Source organism: Diplotaxodon limnothrissa, linkage group LG10, assembly GCF_057381915.1.
Source record: "Diplotaxodon limnothrissa isolate DT_005_m linkage group LG10, D_limnothrissa_male_GT1.1, whole genome shotgun sequence".
In the NCBI taxonomy this organism is placed as follows: Eukaryota; Metazoa; Chordata; class Actinopteri; order Cichliformes; family Cichlidae; genus Diplotaxodon; species Diplotaxodon limnothrissa.
The window spans coordinates 20428678-20449760 of NC_140605.1; the positions used below are offsets into that span (position 1 = coordinate 20428678).

At 40.6% G+C, this 21083-nt stretch overlaps 1 protein-coding gene across 2 annotated transcripts; it reads left to right on the forward strand.

The window, feature by feature from the left end:
• The first annotated feature begins 234 nt into the window (after positions 1-234).
• Positions 235-19850, forward strand: smg6 (SMG6 nonsense mediated mRNA decay factor). Of its 2 annotated transcripts, none has more exons than XM_085364552.1 (19): positions 235-325; positions 2455-4828; positions 4963-5155; positions 5539-5649; positions 5842-5966; positions 6418-6496; positions 9278-9388; positions 9680-9895; positions 11757-11818; positions 14138-14283; positions 14684-14797; positions 16457-16631; positions 17215-17434; positions 17611-17790; positions 17992-18156; positions 18246-18390; positions 18555-18799; positions 18915-18996; positions 19116-19850. In XM_085364552.1, the coding sequence occupies exons 1-19, from the start codon at positions 235-237 to the stop codon at positions 19244-19246; spliced, it is 4965 nt and encodes a 1654-aa protein (XP_085220678.1). In that variant the 3' UTR covers positions 19247-19850. The 2 variants fall into 2 exon arrangements, with proteins under 2 accessions (XP_085220678.1, XP_085220679.1); XM_085364553.1 differs by having other exon boundaries at positions 5860-5966.
• Positions 19851-21083: the final 1233 nt, after the last annotated feature.

Here is a 21083-nt window from a genome sequence, read left to right on the forward strand (position 1 = left end):
AAAATATATATATATATATATATATATATATATATATATATATATATATATATATATATATATATATATATATATCTCGAAAATTTTGTTATTCATTCCATTGCTTGATTAAAAATATGCATGGGTTGATGTCACTGCGAAGGAACAGTACTGCTGGCTGCAACGTCACCCGGTTAAGATATTTGAACCAGCGGGGCCACCGTATTTGTTGTGTTTGTTCGAGTGAAAGCAAAGATGGCGGCGGAACTGGATCGAGTGCGAATCTCAGCTGCGGAACTCCGAGCTGAAGCGTCGAATTCAGTCAGCGTTACTGAGTGTCACAAAGGTGAGAATAAGTTAATTGGATACGCGTAAAGAACAAATTGCTGAAAGAGTCTTGAAATTCAAGCGAAAAAGTATCCCAAGTTATCTGAAAGTGACCGACGGGAGTTACCAAGTTTGTATCTAGCTAATGTTGTTAGCTAGCTAGCCAGCCGTGTGCCTGTCTACTCCATAGTCCCGCGCTGCCTGTTTTAAACGCCCCCTCTACAAAACGCTCGTCATAGTCTTGTCACGATTTAGTATTTCTACTTTAAACATTTAATCAGCTCTTTCTTACGCGCAATGTCTGCATTTAAAGTACACTACGCTTTTTTTTTAAACGAGAATGCTAGACTCCTCTTGCGGTTAAGTTAAACGATAGTTAATGTTACAGAATTCGCCAACTCTTCCAACCGTAAACTTTAAACTTGCACATTGCGGCTATTAAGAAAGACGTCAAAAGGGTGATGCGGGTTTCTTAGTTTTGTGGGAAGTTTTGTGGATTTATCTGTACCTGGTCATTTCCGCTCATTCCTGCAAGGCGGATTCTGTTTGATAAACGCTATGAGCAGGTGGCTGTGTGTGAAACTTACATGATCACCATGATATCGGCCGACATCAGCCTGTTAGCAAGAAGACAACATTTACTTTATTTTGTGCCGTTTAAATGTTGAAAATCTAAGCGACGTTTAATTATTTTTGACATAATACAAGTGTAGTTATTTCCCGAGGAAAAAACAAGTACAGTATGCAGAAAAACAAAATAGCCATCTATCTATTTGTTTTCGCTTATCAAGTTCAGTGTTTCGGTTGGGCTGGAGCCTATCTTGGCTGTCACAGGGCGAGAGAAAGGAAACACCCAGGTCGCTACTCTATCTATAAATAAACTAACAAAAAAGTGGATAAATTGTTTCTTAAATGTTTTATCCGCGCAGAATTTAACAAGTGGTGCATCACTAAACAAAAAGAAACCTCAAAACTAAACATATCAGTGCTTTACAATATGTTCATAGGAAAGAAAAAAAAACCTTTAACTGATAATGGTTTCCTGTTATAAGTGAAATATTAACTAGAACAGGCAGGGCTAGAGAGAGTTTGAGGTTAGTCTATGGTTAAAGAGCTAGTGGGAGAAGTTTGCATTAAAGGCTGCTTGGTAAAAAGGTTTGTTTTGTTTTCAGTAGATATTTAGTTAGTTTGGGGGTAACATATATCCTCTCTGAAACAAGCTGGTCAACGACCATGTGGCAGTCGCTGTTTGTGAGGGGGTGAAAAAAAAGTGTATTCCCGAGTGGTTGCTGGAAGTGGCTAGAAATTAGTCACGAAAATGTATAAGATGGTTCACGAAAGAACTCCTGGGGATTGCTTTGTTTGCTTGCAGTTTGCTGCGGTCACCAGTAGTTTGCATTGAAAATGCCAGCTTGTCTGCAAACACAAAGTACTCGCCAAGCAGTAGGGAAAAAAATAAAACTTGTGTCTTAACTCTGCAACCAGTATTTTTCAAAAGGTGAAAATAAAACTCTGAGACAAGCTATTGGCACGGTGCTAGATACCTGAGCAGTCACAGTGAGGTTTTTGGTCCAGCAACTTCCAGGATCCTGTTTGAAAACCAGTCAGGAAAATACGACTGGAGGTTGCCAGTTGGTCGCTGATCAGTCTTTTGGCCTGGGTGACTGATGCCTCACGTGAGTTAGTATACAGGATGTACAAAAGAAGTTTGCATGCTTTAAAACAGTTAATATGTCCAATATAAGCAAGCTCTAAAAACCACCGTATTTCAGGACAGAGTTGCTAAATGGTACAAGGAGGATGATGGGACTAACATGGCCAACTGCACTTGACTTAATAGTCCTTGGATCAGCCTGTAAGTTAAACTTTGTGGTTAAAAATTAGCTGACAAAGGAACTTGTAAAAGTTAATATCTGAGTCGATGTATCTGATAACAAGTAGTACTTTTCATATGGGGCCGACTGGACTAAAAAGCCAGAGAGACCTTCCTCACGTTTATGGTGTACTGACCCATTAGTTTGACATCTTTTATAATGTCACACACTACATTAGCTCTGGGTTCTGTAGAACTTAAATGCTTCTTTGGATTATTACCATTACAGTGGATTACAGTCCATTAAATATAAACTTAATTTGTTCTTTCTGCAGAGGAACAACAGGAGCATCACACACACAAGCAGCACAGAAGGCGTGAAGGAAAGCGTCCTGATCTGCAACGCTACCAGCCAGTTCCTGGACATGGACGACATAACCATGACAGTGAGCCAGAAACTGGTCAAAGTGAGCCCCTAGCTGCCGAATCACATGAGCATGATCAGCCATCCCAGAGTGAAAAAAAGGCTGTGTCTGGGGAGACACCTTTGGAGAGACAAGGGTGGACAGACAGTGGGACAGGTACCAATAAAAAGGATGAAGACAGGATGAGAGGCGATGGTGGTAACAGTCAGAACTGCAGAAAAGGGAGACATGCGCAGAATAAATCGGATACAAATGATGAAAAATTGTTTGTTGAAAAGGAAAATGAACATCAAGAACCTGTAGGAGCAGCTAAGCCAGCAAAGAAAACCCGAAAACCAGACAGAGAATTTTATCAACCTGGGAGTAGAAGAAACATTCAAGGGAAGGACAGTGGGGCTGGAAGAGAACAGGATAAGCCTCCTAAAAAGGAAGAGCAAAAAACCGAGCCAGAATCTCAGCAAAGTACGAGGGAAAGTGGAGTGGACATAAAAACCTCTATACAGAAGCAGAGTGGAAAAGATAAAAGAGTAAAAGGCACACAAGAGAGTGCAAAGGTGTTTACTTCTAGTGAGGCAAGTAGAAAACAAGGAAGCCAAGATGTGGAAACACCTGAAATACCCGTTGATGCTTCAGTGGAGAAAATTACTAGCAAAGTTGAAAATCTCAACATGCAAGAAAAGGATAAAGTTGAATATACAAGTCAAGATGCTGGAGAACTAAGTTGCAAGGGAAGGGAACCAACTGACAAGAAAAGGCGAGGTCAAGGGTCAGGAACCAAAGATGAGGAAGAAAAGTCAGAGAAAAAGAGAGAAAGGGGAAACCGAAGGAGGAGAGGCGTGGAAAAGACTCAGGACTCCAGAAAAGAAGATGAGGCAGGTGATCAGGGTAAGAATAATCAAAGGAATACTGAGAGGGAAAAAGACAAGAGAGCTGTAGAAGCAGACGTCGAGAAAATGGATAAAGCAAAGCAAACACACCAAAATAAAGGAAGAGAGAACCGCAGAGAAAACCGAAGTGGCGAAACCAACAACAGCAGATCCAGAGATGCTGAGAGAGATGCCAAGACAGAAAAAAACGTAAACAGAAATCGATCCAATGCAAATGTCACAACACCAACCTCGAAACGCTATTCCAAATCAGATATTCGGCGCTCACGTAATCGAACTTACAGCAGTAGCTCAGCGAGCAGTGTGACTAGCCTGGATTATCCTGGACTAGGAAAGGATGTGGAGAGTACAAATTGGTCACATTCTAGAGACAACAATAAAAAGGGGGCTATTGTTGGTGGAGAAGGACAAAGGCATCCTTTAAAAAGTTGGACAACAAATGAGGAATCCTCTACAGAATCACTGGAAGGAAGTGAGATGAGTGACAGAGCAGACGATAGGAGGAGGAAGAGAAGAGGTGGTGAGGGCCAGTTAAGTAGAGAGAGACAGAGAGGCGAACGAAACAGACAAAAGGGAAACAAAGGTGGGGGTCAGGGAATCCTCAGGGTCTCTTTGGAAAAACAGTCGGACACCTCGTCACATAGTGGGGATGCACAACATCGCAAGGAGGGCCCCATTCCTCGTGGCCGAGGTGGGGGCATCCTGGTACTTCCGGCCCGGACAGATATCTCTAATTCACCTGAAGTGGGGCAAAGGCTTCTTTTTGGTGGAATTAGAGGTGGTGCAGCTGGCAGGAGTAGAGGAGGTCGAGGAGGAGGAGCAAGGCGACTCTGGGATCCAAATAACCCAGACCAAAAACCTGCTCTTACCAGCAATCAGTCCTCACAGCATTCATCTCTTCAGCAGTCTGTATATCTTCAGACAGGTACAGGATATGGACAGCTTCATTTTCTGGACACAGATGATGAGGTAGCAGGCAGCCCTCCAGTCACGCAGGGTGAGCGCTTTCGATCCCAGCAGGCTTCTGCCATGGCCTACTACAAATTCCAAAACTCGGACAACCCGTATTGCTACCCTGTGCCCTCCAGCAGCCCACATAATCCTAACACCAACCAGCGCTATCCATTTCCTTATCATATGGGACCCTACCAAATGGCTTACACTAATAGCATGTATCCAAGCCCTGGTGTGGGTCAGTTCTGCAGTAATTACAGGGGATCAGGTTATTCCCTCCCGGGTGCAGGAGGCAGTGTAACATTTGAAGAGGCAGAGCAACACACCAGAGGGGAGCTGGGAAGACTGCTGAGGGCTGCAGATGCACAGGAGCTTCAGCTCAGTAATCTGCTCTCCCGGGATAGAGTGAGTGCTGATGGACTAGATCGCATGGCCCAGCTCAGGTGAGCATTCAGGGACAAAGCTAGACATTTTTCTGTGGTTTGTTGTCCTAATGCCAGTTATTTGTCTCGGTGACAAGTGAGCCAATAATCTAGTTGAAAAAAGCACTATCATGTTGTTTCCTTCCATTTTAAAGAGCGGACCTTCTGGGGATATATGAGCAGGTCATCCTGACAGACATCGAGTTCTCAGACTCTCAGAACGTGGATCAGGCTTTGTGGAAGAATGTGTTTTACCAGGTCATAGAGCGCTTCCGGCAGCTACTCAAAGAGCCCACCTATGACAATGCCCCTCATATCAGAAACAAGCTCCTTACACTGCTTGATGAGGTAAGGAGCGTGTTGGAAATTTGCATAGGAAAAGGTTTCCCAAGAAACATATCTAACAATCACTTGGGCACTTTTCTGCCTGTATGGTTTCGATTATGGGTTCATTCATAACCCAAAATTAGTCTGTGTATCACTAGATGATGCAAATTGTATTTGTTACCTAAATCAGGGACAAATTTGTTTCCAAATCCATTTTAGAGAAGTAATTCATGTACTTTTAACAGAGAAGAATAAATTAATAATAAATACAAAGTCTTGTTAAACTTTTACTTCCTTTGCAGGACTTTATGACTCTTGGGTAGGGAGTTGAGTTTGATTTCATAATTAAGAGGGAAAGTCCTTCTAATTTTTATAATATTTTTCTATTCTTTTGTGTTTTACAGGGGGAATTATTCTTTGACGCACTACTTCAGAAGCTTCAGACAGTATACCAATTTAAGTTAGAGGATTATATGGATGGCATGGCTATCAGGGCTCGTCCATTACGCAAAACGGTAGGGAACCATTCCTTTTAGCTTTTTTGCTTCTGTAACATGTTCAATGTTGTACTGAATACTAAATGTTCAAAATGTAGTGAATGAGTTTCCATTGTACATGAAAACATCCAGTAAGCGGCTTTGAAAAGTCACCCGATTTCCATGTTACAACAAATGTTGCGACAATTTCTTAATTTTTTTTTTATGTAGCGAATACATTTTTTTCAGGTGAAGTATGCACTCATTAGTGCTCAGCGCTGTATGATTTGTCAGGGTGACATAGCACGTTATCGGGAGCAAGCCAGTGACTCTGCCAACTATGGCAAGGCTCGCAGGTAGGCTTGAATTTGAGATTTCTCTTGGCATTGTAAAATTTCTGACAAACATTCAAGAGTGTGGGATGTGTCTTGATATTCAAATTTGAGTTTGAACAAGTGAGTAGACTGATATTTTAAAAATCTGACAACTCCTGAATTAACGAATGAGGAGTCACAACTACCATTTCTATTTCTTTTTTTCTAAGCAGTACAGATGTTTTATACCCGTTTTCATGCAGTGCAAGTGGCTGATCATTTCCATTGTTTCTCCCAGATATGCACACCTACAGTTCTGGACTGGTCACTATACTTTGAAACTTTGACTTCTTTAGATGTTTCAGTTATTATATGCTAAAGACACGATAACTTTTTACCTATATGTGACAGATTACTTAAACTTTTAAGGTAGAAACTGAAAACGTTTGTCTCTTTATTGATGTGTCATGACTGCTTGTTTACTTTTCCACAGCTGGTATCTGAAGGCCCAGCAGATTGCCCCAAAAAATGGACGCCCGTACAACCAGCTGGCTCTGCTGGCTGTTTATACAGTAAGTGATATAGATCAGACTCTTAAGTATTGAGAAACTTCACTTTTTTATTCTCATAGCTCCGTGCTTTGAAACATTCATTTTGAAGTGGTCCTAATCCTAACTAATTTATCCTACAGGAAAGTTTTAAGTTCAGATGCAACTCTTGTAGGTTGATGCAATATTGAATGAATGGTGTTTGAGAGTTATTCCTTTTAATACAATGTCCAAATTGTAATGGTTCAAAAGAATTAATGAAAGAAACCCCCATTTATAACTGCATAGCAAGTCAAAAATGTTCTCTATGATGTAGGCCTTGATCTTTACTTGTCAAGGATCAAAGGAAAAAATTAATGACTAAACGCTTAGAGCAGGGGTGTCCAAACTTTTTTCACTGAGGGCCACATACATAAAAATATAGGAGGGGCTAGGTCACTTACTAGAAATTAGGTATATAGCCTTAACTTTAGTGTATTAAAGTTAGAAAAATCAATTAAAAGTGGTCAAATGTGTTATATTGTTGAATATAATTAAAGACAAAACTGCCTTCATCACAACTTTCCATAAATGGATCTTTACTGATTTATTCAGAAAAAGCTTTGGTAGCTCATTCTCAGAACAGCAGCCTCAGATTTCTTCTTAGACAGAAGATTTACATTACAGAGAAAAAACAATAAAGAGGAAAATGGGACGGATACATTTCGAGTTTGTTATTAAAGTTATTAGGCTTAGCAACACACCTATTAAGGTTCGTTTGAAACGGTTATCGACATTAACAGATTGAACTGGACTTAATTACAGGAGTTCATATAATTTTAGTAAATTATTCTGGTGAGTATCAGCTGCGCTGGGTATGTAAATCGGGCCATCCAGCTGCGGTGCTCCTCCTACGCCCCTTGTGCCAAAAATCCAGACAAATGTCACTTGATCAAGGAGCAAATCTGCATCAGATGAGATCAGCTGACTTTGCGTGTGCAGTGTGTGCGCTGTGCACAGCGGTGTGTACTCTGTGTTAACAAGAAAAATGCATATAAGAAAGTGGTGCACCAAAGCAGGGTAGTGACAGAATTGATGCGCATTATTGATATTTGAAGCATGTGTACTTGTACATGCATGCTCATTAATACACGGGTACTGTGGAATATATTTTTTACTCACCTTAAGTGGGAACGCCATTGCACTCAGTGGGAGCAGTGATGCTGCACTTTGGACCGAAGGATGGCTGGCAGCCAGGTCTCGATCATCATAGACGCCATTCCTTTGTGTGCACCTGCCAGAGCTGGAGCCCCGTCTGTTATAACTCCCATTGTCCCATTTAAGTCTCATTTTGTCAATTGAGTCTGACACAGCTTCAAAAATATCCATACCCGTTGTTGTGCCTTTTAGACTCTTAAGATCGAGCAGCTCCTCTGTAACTCCAAAGTTCTCGTCCACTCCCTGCAACAAAATTAGCAGCTGTGCGGTGACTGTGACATCAGTGCTCTCATCGCATGCGATGGAGTAAAAATCAAAGGCACAAGCTTTATCAGACAGCTGCAGTTTAATGTTGGCTGACGAGTCTTCAATGCATCGCACAACTGTATTCTGGACATGCTGACGTTGTTGAAGTCCTGCACTTTTTCCGGGCACATTATTTCAGCGACTTTAACGAGGCTGTGTTTTATGAGGTCTCCATCTGAAAAAGGCTTGCCATGTCTTGTGATGAGTTGGGCGACCTCATAGCTGGCTATTGTAGCCTTTTCCCAGACTTTGGGCACGAAGAAAATACTGTTGCTGACCCTGCAGGAGAGCTACCCTTTGCTTTACTTTCTGCTCTCGCTCAGCACCAGTGTAGGATGCATAGGCCTGATGTTTGGTTTCATAATGACGTCGTACATTATACTCTTTCATAATTGCCACAGTTTCAGTGCAGATCAAACAGACACACTTCCCCTTGAATTCTTTGAAGAAATATTCACTCTCCCACCGTGTCTGAAATTTTCTGCTCTCACTTCCTACCTTTCGCTTCTTTGGTTCTGCCATGTTTAGTAACTTGGGGTAAATTTCTTCTGCGATTGTCCTTTTTGGTGGAGCAACTGGCTTGATCAACAGTAGCTCCCCCTGGTGTTAAACCTAAGACGTGCAATACACTCAAGCAAAAGTTGAAGTGCGGGCCATATTCTATTCTATTTATAAAATTTCTTGCGGGCCAATTGGACACCCCTGGCTTAGAGGATTTATCCAGTGTCCAACCCCCCAGTATGTATCTGAAGCAGAAAGACAAGGTTTCAGTTTGCAAGGTAAAAAAAGAAACCAGTGGAGCTGTTTATATTAAACAAAAACACATAAGGTGGTTAGTTATAAAATCATACTGATGATGTAGATGTCTCAAAAACTTGTGTATCAAATTTGATACATTTGGTGTTACATGCCTTCATATTCAACCAGCTGAATCTAAACTCATTGGAAGGCAGGCCTCTGCATTTGATCATTTCTGAAACCCTAAACCTTTGGCTACTTCTGTATCTCCCACAGTTCTCTCAGTCTTGATGCCCTTGGGTTAAAAATGAGACCTGCTGTAATGTAGTATTTCAAATTGTAAAGCACAGTACCCTAATAATGGAAAATGCATTGCTGTACTTAGGTTCAGGACTCCTAAGGGTAGAAATGTTACAGTTTGAATTAAGTAACTGGATTTGTCTTTTAGTGACTGTACGTCTGTTTGCATGTCCCTGAAAATGGGGAAAATATAACTGTGCTTTGAATGTGTGTGTGTGTTACCTCCCTCTTCTTATTTATGTCTTCTCCATTTCTAACCTACAGAAGCGGAAGTTAGATGCTGTGTGTTATTATATGCGTAGCTTGGCAGCTTCCAATCCCATTCTGACTGCAAAGGAGAGCCTCATGAGTCTTTTTGAGGAAGCCAAGCGTAAGGTCAGATACACGTTTCATGGACATTAACTTTTGTCAGATTTCTACAACAGAAAACACTTGAGATCACATCAAGTAAGATCTCAAGAACTTAATTTGAGAAGAACTGTCTAGCCAGTAGGGATTCATGCATAATTATAATGCCAGTTTTTGCCACAGGGTGTTTTCTCACCCCGCCTAATAGACCCTACAATAAATTTGCTTAATAAATTGCTTTATGAGAAAAATTAGGTCTTAAGGCACTGCAAGTGTTTCTTGTTGACAGACTGTTTTTATCTTTTTTTTTTTTTGTAGGCAGAGCAGCTTGAGCGAAGGAGGAGGCAGGAGCATGAAGGAGGCTCCAGGGGTCCAGCAGTGAGAGGAAGAGGAAGAAGGGAGGAAGGCGCACGTGTGGAGATCTGGATTCGCCCCAGTGGACAGGCAGCAGCACCTTCCTCTCAGAGAGGAGGTAGTGAGTCCAGCAGAGATTCTGAACAAGATGGAGAGCTGGGCAGTCTCAGCGTTGCTGACGTAAGTCTCTGTGTCTATTCCTTAATACATATCAGCTCAAAGTCCTCTGTTTTTCCTCTGCATACTTTTTTTTTTTTTTTTTTTTTTTAAATTTGCACAGCAGCCAGACTTTGGGTTCCTTGAAAAAATAACACCGTGTCTGCAGACATCTCCAATAAGGTTTTATTTGTAATCCCATGTAGTTTTTCCTCTAATTTATTTCCTCTCATAGAGTCTATATGAATTTGTTTTGGTGCTCATTTATGCCCTCTGTCATTTTTTCGTTTTCCCCCTAGGCTGTCATTCGGTCGACTCATATTTTCATTTCATTTTCATTTCCCTGCCTGAATTGAGTAATGTCTTTAAACCTCTTTACTGTTTTTATTTTTATTTACATTTTTTGCTCGCAGTGAAGCACCATTATTTATTAATTGAAATTGGTATAGACAGAGTATTGCTATTTCATCATTTATCACAGTGCTAGCTGAGAGAGTACGGTAGATTAAACCGGGTCTATGAAAGCATATTATGAGCAGCTCATAAGAAGAGGAGCAGCGGCTCCAGTACTGTCTTTGGCTGCAGGAACAGTATTGAGTAGCTGGACTCCAAGCACTTTTTCCCCAAATTAATAAATAATTGGGTTCAGATCACGTATATTAGGGTTGGGCGATTGGACAAATATATCGACTATCATTTTTACAAGGGTGATTTATTAATTTATTTCCCCATCAGTAAGTTTGCTAATAATGATGGAGCTAATAGAAGCAGTCAACAGGTAAAAAAATAATAATGGTACTGTTTTAACAGCACCCTCTTTCATTTGCAAGTAAGTGCACCCTCCTCAGAGTGCACCCAAATGCAGCGATTCATTTACTCAAATTCATAACAGAAAGAAAGAAAGGCAGTAGCCCATGTTCAGAAAAAAACATTCAGATGGTGGACACGTACATGCTCATGCAAGTTAGTCGTGTTTGAGTCCTTTGCTTGCACTATACGTCTGCACAAGCGTCACACCGCTTTGGTTATATCTTTAGGTTTACCTCTGTCATCTGGTTTAAAGCCAAAGAAATCCCAAATTAGCGACTTTATATTTTTTGGGGCATATAGTCCATGTTTAGACTTCTTCTGTGTTGTAAACGCGCAAATCAGTCCATGCATGATTACATTGCTCCGCCCATCAAAAAGTCTGCGCATGCGCAAATATATCGCCCATCATCGATTATTGGACTTAGGATTGTCGGGTGTAAAACTTTTATATATCACCCAACCCTTATGTATATGCAGTGGCACACAGAAAAGATAAAGACACTATCTGCTTTTTCTACATTATTTACAGTGTAAAACCTGGGCTATTATGCTGACGCTGCCTAGTCAGCTGATGTAGGTACTGACAAACTCCCTGTAACTGCAAGGATGATGAAGCTCTGATTTCATTTACAATTTAATATTACACAGCAAAAAATATGCTGTTATAATTTATTACACACCTACATTCCAGTATCATTTATATTATGATATATCGGCTGTAGCATCAGAAGAAGCAGGAGCAGCCTTTTTCTGTTCCCATTTTATTTTATTTTTTGTCCTCCTCCACATAATCAGTCTATTATTTGTCAGTGGACACTGTTGAGAGGCATGTGTATCCTCTTTGCTGTCTCTTAGTCCCATTTCTTCCTAACCCTATTGTTCAAAATACCAAGCGCACTTAAATGTTGACGTCATATCAAAATGTGCGTCGTCTCTGGATGAAAACATGTTTTCTTGCAATGTGTTGCACTTGTGGATTAGTAAGTAAATAAAACTGTTGCACGAACATTAGTAATCCTTTCCCCCTTTCTGATTTGGCCTTGTCTTTTTTTTTTTTTTTTTTTTCTCTCTACAGCTCAATAAGAGATTCATTCTGAGTTTCCTGCATGCTCATGGGAAGCTCTTCACTAAAGTGGGGTGAGTCTTTCAGCTCTTAAGTTCATAGACTGACTGTGTTTAAAAGGATGATGATGATGATGATGATGATGAAAAATAGCACTGAGGCTAGCCCAAGAAAATGTGCTTGACTAAAATGTTGCCTAGGCTTTAACCAGAAGATCAATCTGCGTGTTTTGTAGGTTAACTAAATTAATCAGCAATATACTAGATTAACTAAATTGACTGCAGTGCACTAAGTGCACTCTACCTGCTGCCTCATTAACATTAATTAGTTCTTAATAAACAAAAAGGTAGTGTTTGTAGCAAATTTAAATGATTTAACATTATTTCGTAATAATATGAAAACTGCATATTTAGATGATTTCTGAAAATAGAACTATATCAGCGGGTGAGCACTATTATGGAATAATGCAATAATGTTAATGGCGCTCTTGATCTGAGCAATAAATTGGATTATTCCCATTATGTTATAATGGTTTCTGTTTTGAGAACCAGGATGTAGCTGCTGCCTTTGGCAGCGGCTGAAGCAGTCAGAGCTGTGTGTGCCATTATAAAACAATTATTACTGAAATACATCAGTTCACATGTTTTCACACTCAAAGCCTCAGGTGTCTGCATAAAATAAAATTCTTTATTTAGACCTGATATTGAGAAATTCCTCTGTTATAGCAGCCAGAATGTCAAATACATAATATAAATAGAATATAGTAAAGTGTCTACTAAATGAAATGCCTCAAATACAAGAAATCCAACACAAACGGAGTGCAGGCAAGCAGTGCAGATGTCAGATGACATTAAAGTGGGTCAGTATAACAGTGGAAAGAGTGGTCAATATAATAATGTGACTTGGTGTGTGGAGAATGTTGGGTGTTGTGACAGCACAGCGTTAAAATAGAGATCGACAGAGCACGTGACTTTCGCGCATTACATTGTGGGTAAGAGTGGCACCAAAATCAAAACACTGCATCAAGCGCTAGCATTTCCTGCACCGGTAATCATTCATTCTGCGGTTTTAATCCCTACTTGCATTTTATTTGCCCCAAAAACAGTTATGTACAGAACGACGGAGCTGCCCAGCTTTCGTCACGCACATATTTATTATTATATGGTCCTAAGTGTGAGTGCATACACTCACAAAATGTTTAGTAACTTCAGATCCCTGCAACAAGCCCAGATCCAGTTTACTTTGGTGATTTGGACTATTCCATTTCACAGCTGTTGTTACATTTTTTCCTTTATCTCCTGTACAGGCCAACGCAATCTATTTATCGTTTCAGGTTGTTGTATTACACAACATTTTCAGATCTAATAGAAATAAAATGAGTGTTTCGTAATTCATTTAATGTATTGTCTTTATTTATAACTGGCATTGTTTCATTCTATTATAGCCTCTTACAAGAAAGAGGTAAAATTGTATTCCATCGTGCTTTATTAGCTGCTTTGGTAAAAAAACAAATCAACAATGCAAAAACAAAACAAACATTGCAAAACAACATACTGGAAAACAGTTATTTATCACTTGATTGCTTCAATACAACACTTGGGCACATATATGCCTGACTTTTTGTGTCTGTTTTGATCTCGCTCTCTCTCTTAACCAAATCTCGCTGTGGTAGCAGCTTTAAACTCTGTATGACCCAGGTTGATAGAGGGTGCCCAGTCTGGATCGCATTCCAGCATTTTGTAGGCTGGTTTTCCTACAAAACGCAACAAACATTAGCCCGAAAAGCCACAGTGAACAAAGCAGCATAGCGCAACGAATTCAATTCAAATCAATATGAGACTTATTTGTAAACTACATGAACAATTATGTCATGATAAATTATGTAATAACTACAACAGAAGACTTACCTTTGTGGAAATGCTTGGAGCAGACTAACATGTGAGCTGGAGTGTTCTGGAACGTTATATTTGGTCTTCGAATGGCTGCAATCCAGGCCATCCGTCAGCTCTTTGTTACTTCGGAAACACGGCTTGAACAATTTCTCTTCCACGACGTAATCCGATTTAAAAAAAAAAAAAAAAAAAAAAAACTAAAAAAAAAACTATCTCTTTACCTGTTGGCTTCCCGTGGCTAGTACTGCTTGCCACTCGTACCTACAATCCTTTGCGGTTTTACCCCGAAATGACGTCACATTTTCAATCTCTATAAAGTATTAATGTGAGCGAGCAGATGTAGTACATCCTAATGTAGCCAAGTTTCTATTTCGACTGAATAGCTCCGTGAGCTTACAAAAGCATATCGACTCAGAGACTACTACATACTGAAAACTGTATTTTTCTGTTTGCCTCTGTGCCAGTGACATATAATTGGAAATGTGTGTCTTATCTGTATAGCATGGAAACGTTTCCTGGAGCTGCGACCCGTGTTCTGCAGGAATTCAGGACGTTGCTCCAACACGGTCCACACATGCTGGGAAGTACACACATGCTGCAGATCATCACCATTAATATGTTCGCCATACACAATGCCAACAGCAAAGGTAATATTGTGCACAACCTAATGATAATGATGATGATAATGATAATCATCATTTTCAAATGTCAAGTTGTTTGTGGTAGTAACACTGGAGGTTTATTTGCAGTATTATCAGAAATGGCTGGTAAAAATAGTTTTCATGAAGCTTTTAACATGGACTTTATTTTCTGTAAAATTTGACTCCGTTTATTAATAGGTTGGCATGTTTGAACACGATTAAGTTTAGTGACCACTGCAGACTGATTCTAACTGATTTTAACATACTTTGATTCTAATCTTTTCATTTCAGGTCTTTTGTTATGCAACTGAGCATGGAGTTCTTTTCCAACTCAAATATGTATAGACCCAAGCCGTGGTTTCACACAAGGCAGTGATAAACGACTGTTTGAAATTCTGTCTTTCAGGTGAAGAAGGAGAAGTGCGATCTGTTTTACAAGAGCAGAGCACTGCCCTGGGTCTCGGTATGTTTGCACTGCTGGTGCAGCGCTGCACAGAACTTCTTCAAGAAATTCCTGCAGGTATTCACGCTTTACACATCAAGCTTTTGATCAACAGCTTTTTTTTTTTTCTTACAGTTCAGCCACAATATTCATATCATAAACTGTTCAAATAAATTAAAGAAGCAATTTTGAAAACACATCAGATCACATTGTTTGATGGAAATGAAAATTCTCAACCTGCAGATAACTGAATTCAAAGACCCTAAAAATCAAGGTGAAAAAAATGATGTGCAGAAACTCAGATGGAACTCTGTTTTTATGGCCCCCACATGCTTCTATAACTGCATGACAAGATGTTGGGAAATGCACCTAATGAGAGTATGGATGGTCCTCTGGCGGATCTCCTTATAGATCTGGAGCAGGGCATCATTGAGCTCTTGGACAGTCTGAGGTGCAGCCTGGGAGCATTGGACAAACTGAAACATGATGTCCTAGAGGTGTTCAATTGGATTTAGGGCAGCCAAGAATGAGGGGCCCCAGTCAGTGGTCTTAATTCCTTCATCCTCCAGGAACTGCCTGCATGCTCTCACCACATGAGGCCAGGCATTTTCATACACCAGGAGGAACACAGGACCCACTGCACCAGTGTAAGGGCTGTCACATGTGCTCAGGGGGAACCTGTGAAAAGCACAGTGTGCCACTGGTGGATCTGCCAATTCTGGTATTCTGTGGCAAATGCCAATTGAACGTCATAATGCCAGGCAGTCAGCACAGGGCCTACTAGATGAAATCAAGACCTCAGGCCACCCCCGTGAAGTCTGTCTCTGACCAGACAATCAGAAACTTTCACACTAGTGGTCTTCTTGAAGTAGTTTTGTAGCTCTGGTAGTCCTCATCTTGTTCCTCCTTGCACAAAAGAGCAGACACCGGTCCTGCTGATGAGTTAAGGACCTTCAACAGCCCTGTCCAGCTCTCCTAGAGTAACAGCCTGTCTGCTAGAATTTCTTGAGACTGTGCTGGGAGACACAGCAAACCTGGGAAGTCTGCGTAATGTAGTACTGTCTTGGAGGAGCTGGACTTAACTCTGCAACATCTGTAGGGTCCAGGCATTGCCTCATGCATCCAGCAGTGACGCTGACCAGCTAAATGCAAAACTGATGTAAAACAGTCAGAAAAGATGAGGAGGGAAACATGTCTGTCTCCACCTGTAAAACCATTCCTGTTTTTGGGACTTATCTCATTGTTGCCACTTTAGTGCACCTGTTGTTAATTTCAAGACCATCAAAGCAGCTGAAACTGATTAACAACCCCCTCTCCTACTTAACTGACCAGATCAGTTACGTACTATAATATATCTGCTAATGCCTACTATAGAATTGGCAGGTAAAAGCATTCAAACATGTAGTCAGCCCTGTCTCCCTTCGTCTGTTACTTATCTTTAGACAAAAAAGTTCAGTTACGCTGATAAATGCTTTTGGAAAACTTTAAATGAATCCTAAGATTTTCTTTAACCTTCTGTGAATAGTGTAGACTGCAAAGTGAGATGTGGTTTGCTTTTGGTTGGACTTGGGTCGCACCATTACACTTGATTGAAGATGCATCTTCATTTTTACAGCTGTGATAACATTTTGTAAATTTTATGTTTGGACTTTTTTCCACTTCTGAAATTGCCCATAGTGTTAATTTCAATTGTTTTGTGTGATATTGAAGACTTCAGTTCGAAAAACTCTCTTTCAGAACCAGTCCCAATGACAGATGGAGAGGAGGAGGGTAAAGCGGAGGAGATGGAGGGTCTTGTGAGAGTCTCTGCCTTCCCACTAGAACTAAGGGAAATGCTGCCAAGCATCAAAGTCTGGTCTGACTGGATGCTGGGACACCCAGACCAGTGGAACCCACCACCATGCAGTATAGAGTGCGAACTTTAACCTAGAGTAAACTTTTGTTGTTTTTTTTTCTCCACCTGGCGGCAGCAGCAGAAACAAGTTGTAAACACATCACTTAGATGACCTAATAATACTTATTAACTTTCATACACCAGCAACAACAGAACATCGCCATCCAAGTCATGTTTCTGGCTACCAGGAAATATATTTAGTTTCTAAATTGTTGCCACTCTTTAAACAATATAGTTACTTTTCACAGTGTGATAATGACCAGGTAGTATACTATGCCTATTGCCGCCACAGTATACTATACTTACAGTATACTTATTATTATTATTATTATTATTATTATTATTCCTCGCCCCCCCATTTGAACTTCAGCAGGTCATCTTCAGCATTTCTGCCCTATACAATGAGGTGCTGCCATGTTAGAGGCTGATTAAATATTTTCAAAAAAATAGCCAGAAAATTCATATTTTGTACCTGATGTACCTAATAAAGTGATCAGTGAGTGTGAGTTTTAGGACCACAAATAGTTACTGTTTCTTTAAATTTACTGTTTAATTTTTTAATTCATTTTTATTTTATCCCTTTCTCCTCCTTTCTTTAAAGTTGCAGCCCCAATGTCTGGCAGTGCCTGGCTGATCTGTGTAACTTGCTGGCGCGCGTGGACCATGGCGAAGTACCCCTGTACAAAGTGGATAGTGAAGAAGGAGAGGGGGATGAGGAGCTTATGCTGCTTCAATTGAAGGAAGACCGTCTGCTTGCTGGCTTTGTACCGTTGCTGGCTGCACCACAGGAGCCATGTTACACAGACGGACACACTGACATGGTTAGTGGAAAGGAGAGCTGTATTTCATTACATCATAACTTAAACGCTTAAGTTAAGTTCACTTATTGGATATTCCTCTGTTTAGTCTTCTGTCACCTACTGAGTGCCAGGCTTTGTATTCACGCTCATCCTCTGCTTCTCTGTCATGTGCATAAACCCCAAACTTCTTTCCTCAGGCTATAGCAGCAGATTGTAAGAGAGTTACTGTGCTGAAGTACTTTTTGGAGGCTTTGTGTGGACAGGAAGAGCCTTTGTTGGCTTTCAAGGGAGGCAAATATATCTCTGTGGCAACTCCTCCTGCACCTAACCACTCAACAGATACAAGAAGCAGGCAGGATTCTCTAACAGAAAAAGAGGTGACTTTCTTCTCCTACGCATCCTCCAATAATCCTTCTACTTCTTCACTCTCTCCCTCTGGTCTTTTTCTTCTGAGAGCCTGATTGCCTTTCACGCTTTTACCTATATTAAATTTATGTAAACACTGGAGTTAAAATTTCCAGAGGCTGTTGAAACAAGAGGTAGAAAATGTCTCATTATCGTCTGCATCTGTTTAACAGGGAGATGATGTCATACTCGAGGCAGTGTCTTCTCTCTCTGCATCAGAGGAAGAGGAAGTTGAGGAGGCCGGAGACAGCGAGAATGACATCAGAGAGCTCAAGGCACGACGCCATGTCCTTGCCAATAAACTGGCACAGCAACAAAAGCGAAGGGATAAAATAAAGGTAAAACAGGCTTTCACGTCCTAATATAGTAGAGTCTGAAGTTGTCGCAGAGTTGAATGTCATGTAAAATATAAATGTGTGTGTTCCAGGAGGTGCTGCAGACTGGCGGGCAGTTGGAGCTTGAAGTGAGGCCTCTCTTTCTGGTTCCAGATACAAATGGATTTATTGATCATTTGACAGGGCTGAAGAAACTCCTGCAGTGTGGAACATACATAATAGTTGTGCCACTCATCGGTAAGAATAACAAACACAGACAAAGAGAAGAGGAAATGAATAAAAGCAGGTGGAGGAGGATTAGCTTTTAGTTCAGTGACATTTAAAATGATAAGGATTCCACATACATTTCCATGTAGAAATCATATGTATGCTCATGACGTGGTCTGTTTTCTCTCTGTCAGTGATTACAGAGTTGGATGGCTTGGCTAAAGGCCAGGACAGTTTTGGTGGAGGAGTGGAGTCAGGAGGGCGCAACTATAGTGTCAGTGCGGCCCATGTGAGGGCTGTGCAGGAGAAGGCTCGGATGGCGGTGGCTTTCTTAGAAAAAGGATTCGATGCCAGAGAACAGTGCCTCAGAGCTCTAACAAGCAGAGGAAATCAACTTGAGTCTATTGCCTTCCGTAGCGAGGATATGTCTGGGCAACAGGTAGAAACCCAGATTAATTAAATACAAATTAAAGCCTGTTTCTTTTGCTTAGAAGCAAAGGTTGGCTTCTTAAATCTGCTGTTTTTTGCTAACTGAATGGTCTCTTCCTTTTCAGGGTAACAATGATGATATTATTCTGTCCTGCTGTCTTCACTACTGCAAAGACAAGGCTAAAGATTTCATGCCTCATCAGAGAAGTATGTAGCATTAACCTACCATTTGCTCCATGTGTGCATTCATATTTCCTCACATTCATGCATATGCATTAAAAAGTGTTTATTTCTTACTCCTCTCTGGCTTCCTGCTTCAAAAACAGATGGCACCGTGAGGCTCCAGAGAGAAGTGGTACTCCTCACAGATGACCGTAACCTCCGTGTCAAAGCTTTGACCCGCAACGTACCTGTGCGAGACATCCCTTCTTTCCTCAGCTGGGCCAAAGTGGGCTGAACCAGAGTAAGCCTAAATACAAGGAACCCAACTGCTGAGGTCTGCTTGTCAGTCAGCCAAGAGAGAAGACACACTTGAGCGGAGGAAGATAACAGGGGACAGGAAATGATAAAGAAAGTAAAGAACCACTTCTTATGAAAAACAAGCAAATGTAGAGAGAGCAGAGTGGTTTCAATTAGCTTTTCCCCCTTGTGACAAAGTAAGTGTGTGTATGTGTGTGTTAAGATCAGAGAGCTTCCCTGGAGAGAGGCAGGAAAGACTTAAGTCTCAGAAAGGCTGGAGTGGAAAGGAGGAAGGAGGAAAAATGGAGTGAATTGATTTGTAGGTTGCCCTGTCCAGCCGCAAACCTCTGCTCCTATAAATTGTATGCTCTGCAGGCAGTGTTAAAATTTGAATCTAATGATAGAATGAGCCAGAATGGGGGAAGAGTGTCTATGGTCATTTAATTGATTAAAGACAGCATCACTGAAGGCCATAAATGGCACTTGTACCCCTCTCTGAGGGCCCAGGCTTAGATAAAGCTTCAGCCTAAACAGCAGAGCTAAGAGAATGGCAGGAGGAAATGGCCACAGCTGGGTGGTCTGTGTCAATACAGTTTAAAAAAAAAAAAGCAGCTGATATTAGGTGGGGGGGGGGGTTAATCAGGAGCCTTCATGCAAACTCAGCACTTCCACGGAATCCCATGCAGATATGGCATTTCCTGCTAACCCAGGAAATGCTTGATGCCTGTTTGGTATCTTGGGTTATTCCTCCAGATTGACACTAACAGTTTTTGTTTGTTTTTGTTTCTTTGTAAAGTCAACGGCAACATCGGATATGGTTTAGTCTTCTGTTTGTACTTTTTTTTAATTTTTATTTTAATTTTTTTTTTACCTGTTGTAAAATATGTTGTTCTTAAAAGCTGTTAGCTCTGATAATAAACATCTGCAAAGTTTTCCTAAAAAGATCTGCTAATTAAGCAAATCCAGTTTTAATTTAAGTCAGGGTGAAAATAGAGTTATAAGTACTCCGAGAGCATCATTTTATTGATCAAACATCAGCACCGACTCGAGCCGTTGAAGACAAATTAGACGCTATTCTGAAATCCACATAAATCTGTGTGATGGAATTTGTGCTCATACAAATATAATGGGAAGGGCTTTGATTCCCTGGCACAAAAGGGGAGTAAATAAAAACTCAGACATCAGAAACCATCACCCTTTTTGTCAAATTGTCATTTTGTTGCTTTGAAGGTTGGATTTGTTTGTTTTGTGTTAGGTTTTCAGTTCTAGAAAATAGGATTTCATTTAAGTGGCATTCGGCCCATATATGGCTTTAAACAATATGAAGCGCAGGATTACAAACGCTCGCTGACCCGGCCCATCGTGTGTCATGCTCTGATCCTTTGCAAAGACTTTGCAGGATTTTTATTATCAAGTATAGACTTGTGAATTTATTTGTGCTGTTTTGTTTAAACCACCGCAGCAGGTTACGATTTCAGTAGCTTTCCTCTCATTACATTATTTGTATAGTTAGTGTTCTTATTTTCAGTGTGACTTTGCCTTTCAGTTTACAAGCACGCTTTTCTAGTAGCTGAAATACATAAACATAGGTTTCAAAATTACCGTGAAAATCAGGCGGCAGACATGTAACAAAAAAACAAAGGAAAAGAAAGTGTTGTGCTTTTTGTTGTAGCTTTAAAAGACAGTCTGGATGCTTTAGATTTGTATTTGTGTCACAATATATGTCAGAAACTACACTTATTCATCATTCACTCATCCCAGTTCAGATCTTTGGATTTAAAATGTTATTGAACTTCTTTCCGTCTTCCATCGCTCATTGACGTTTATGTATTTGT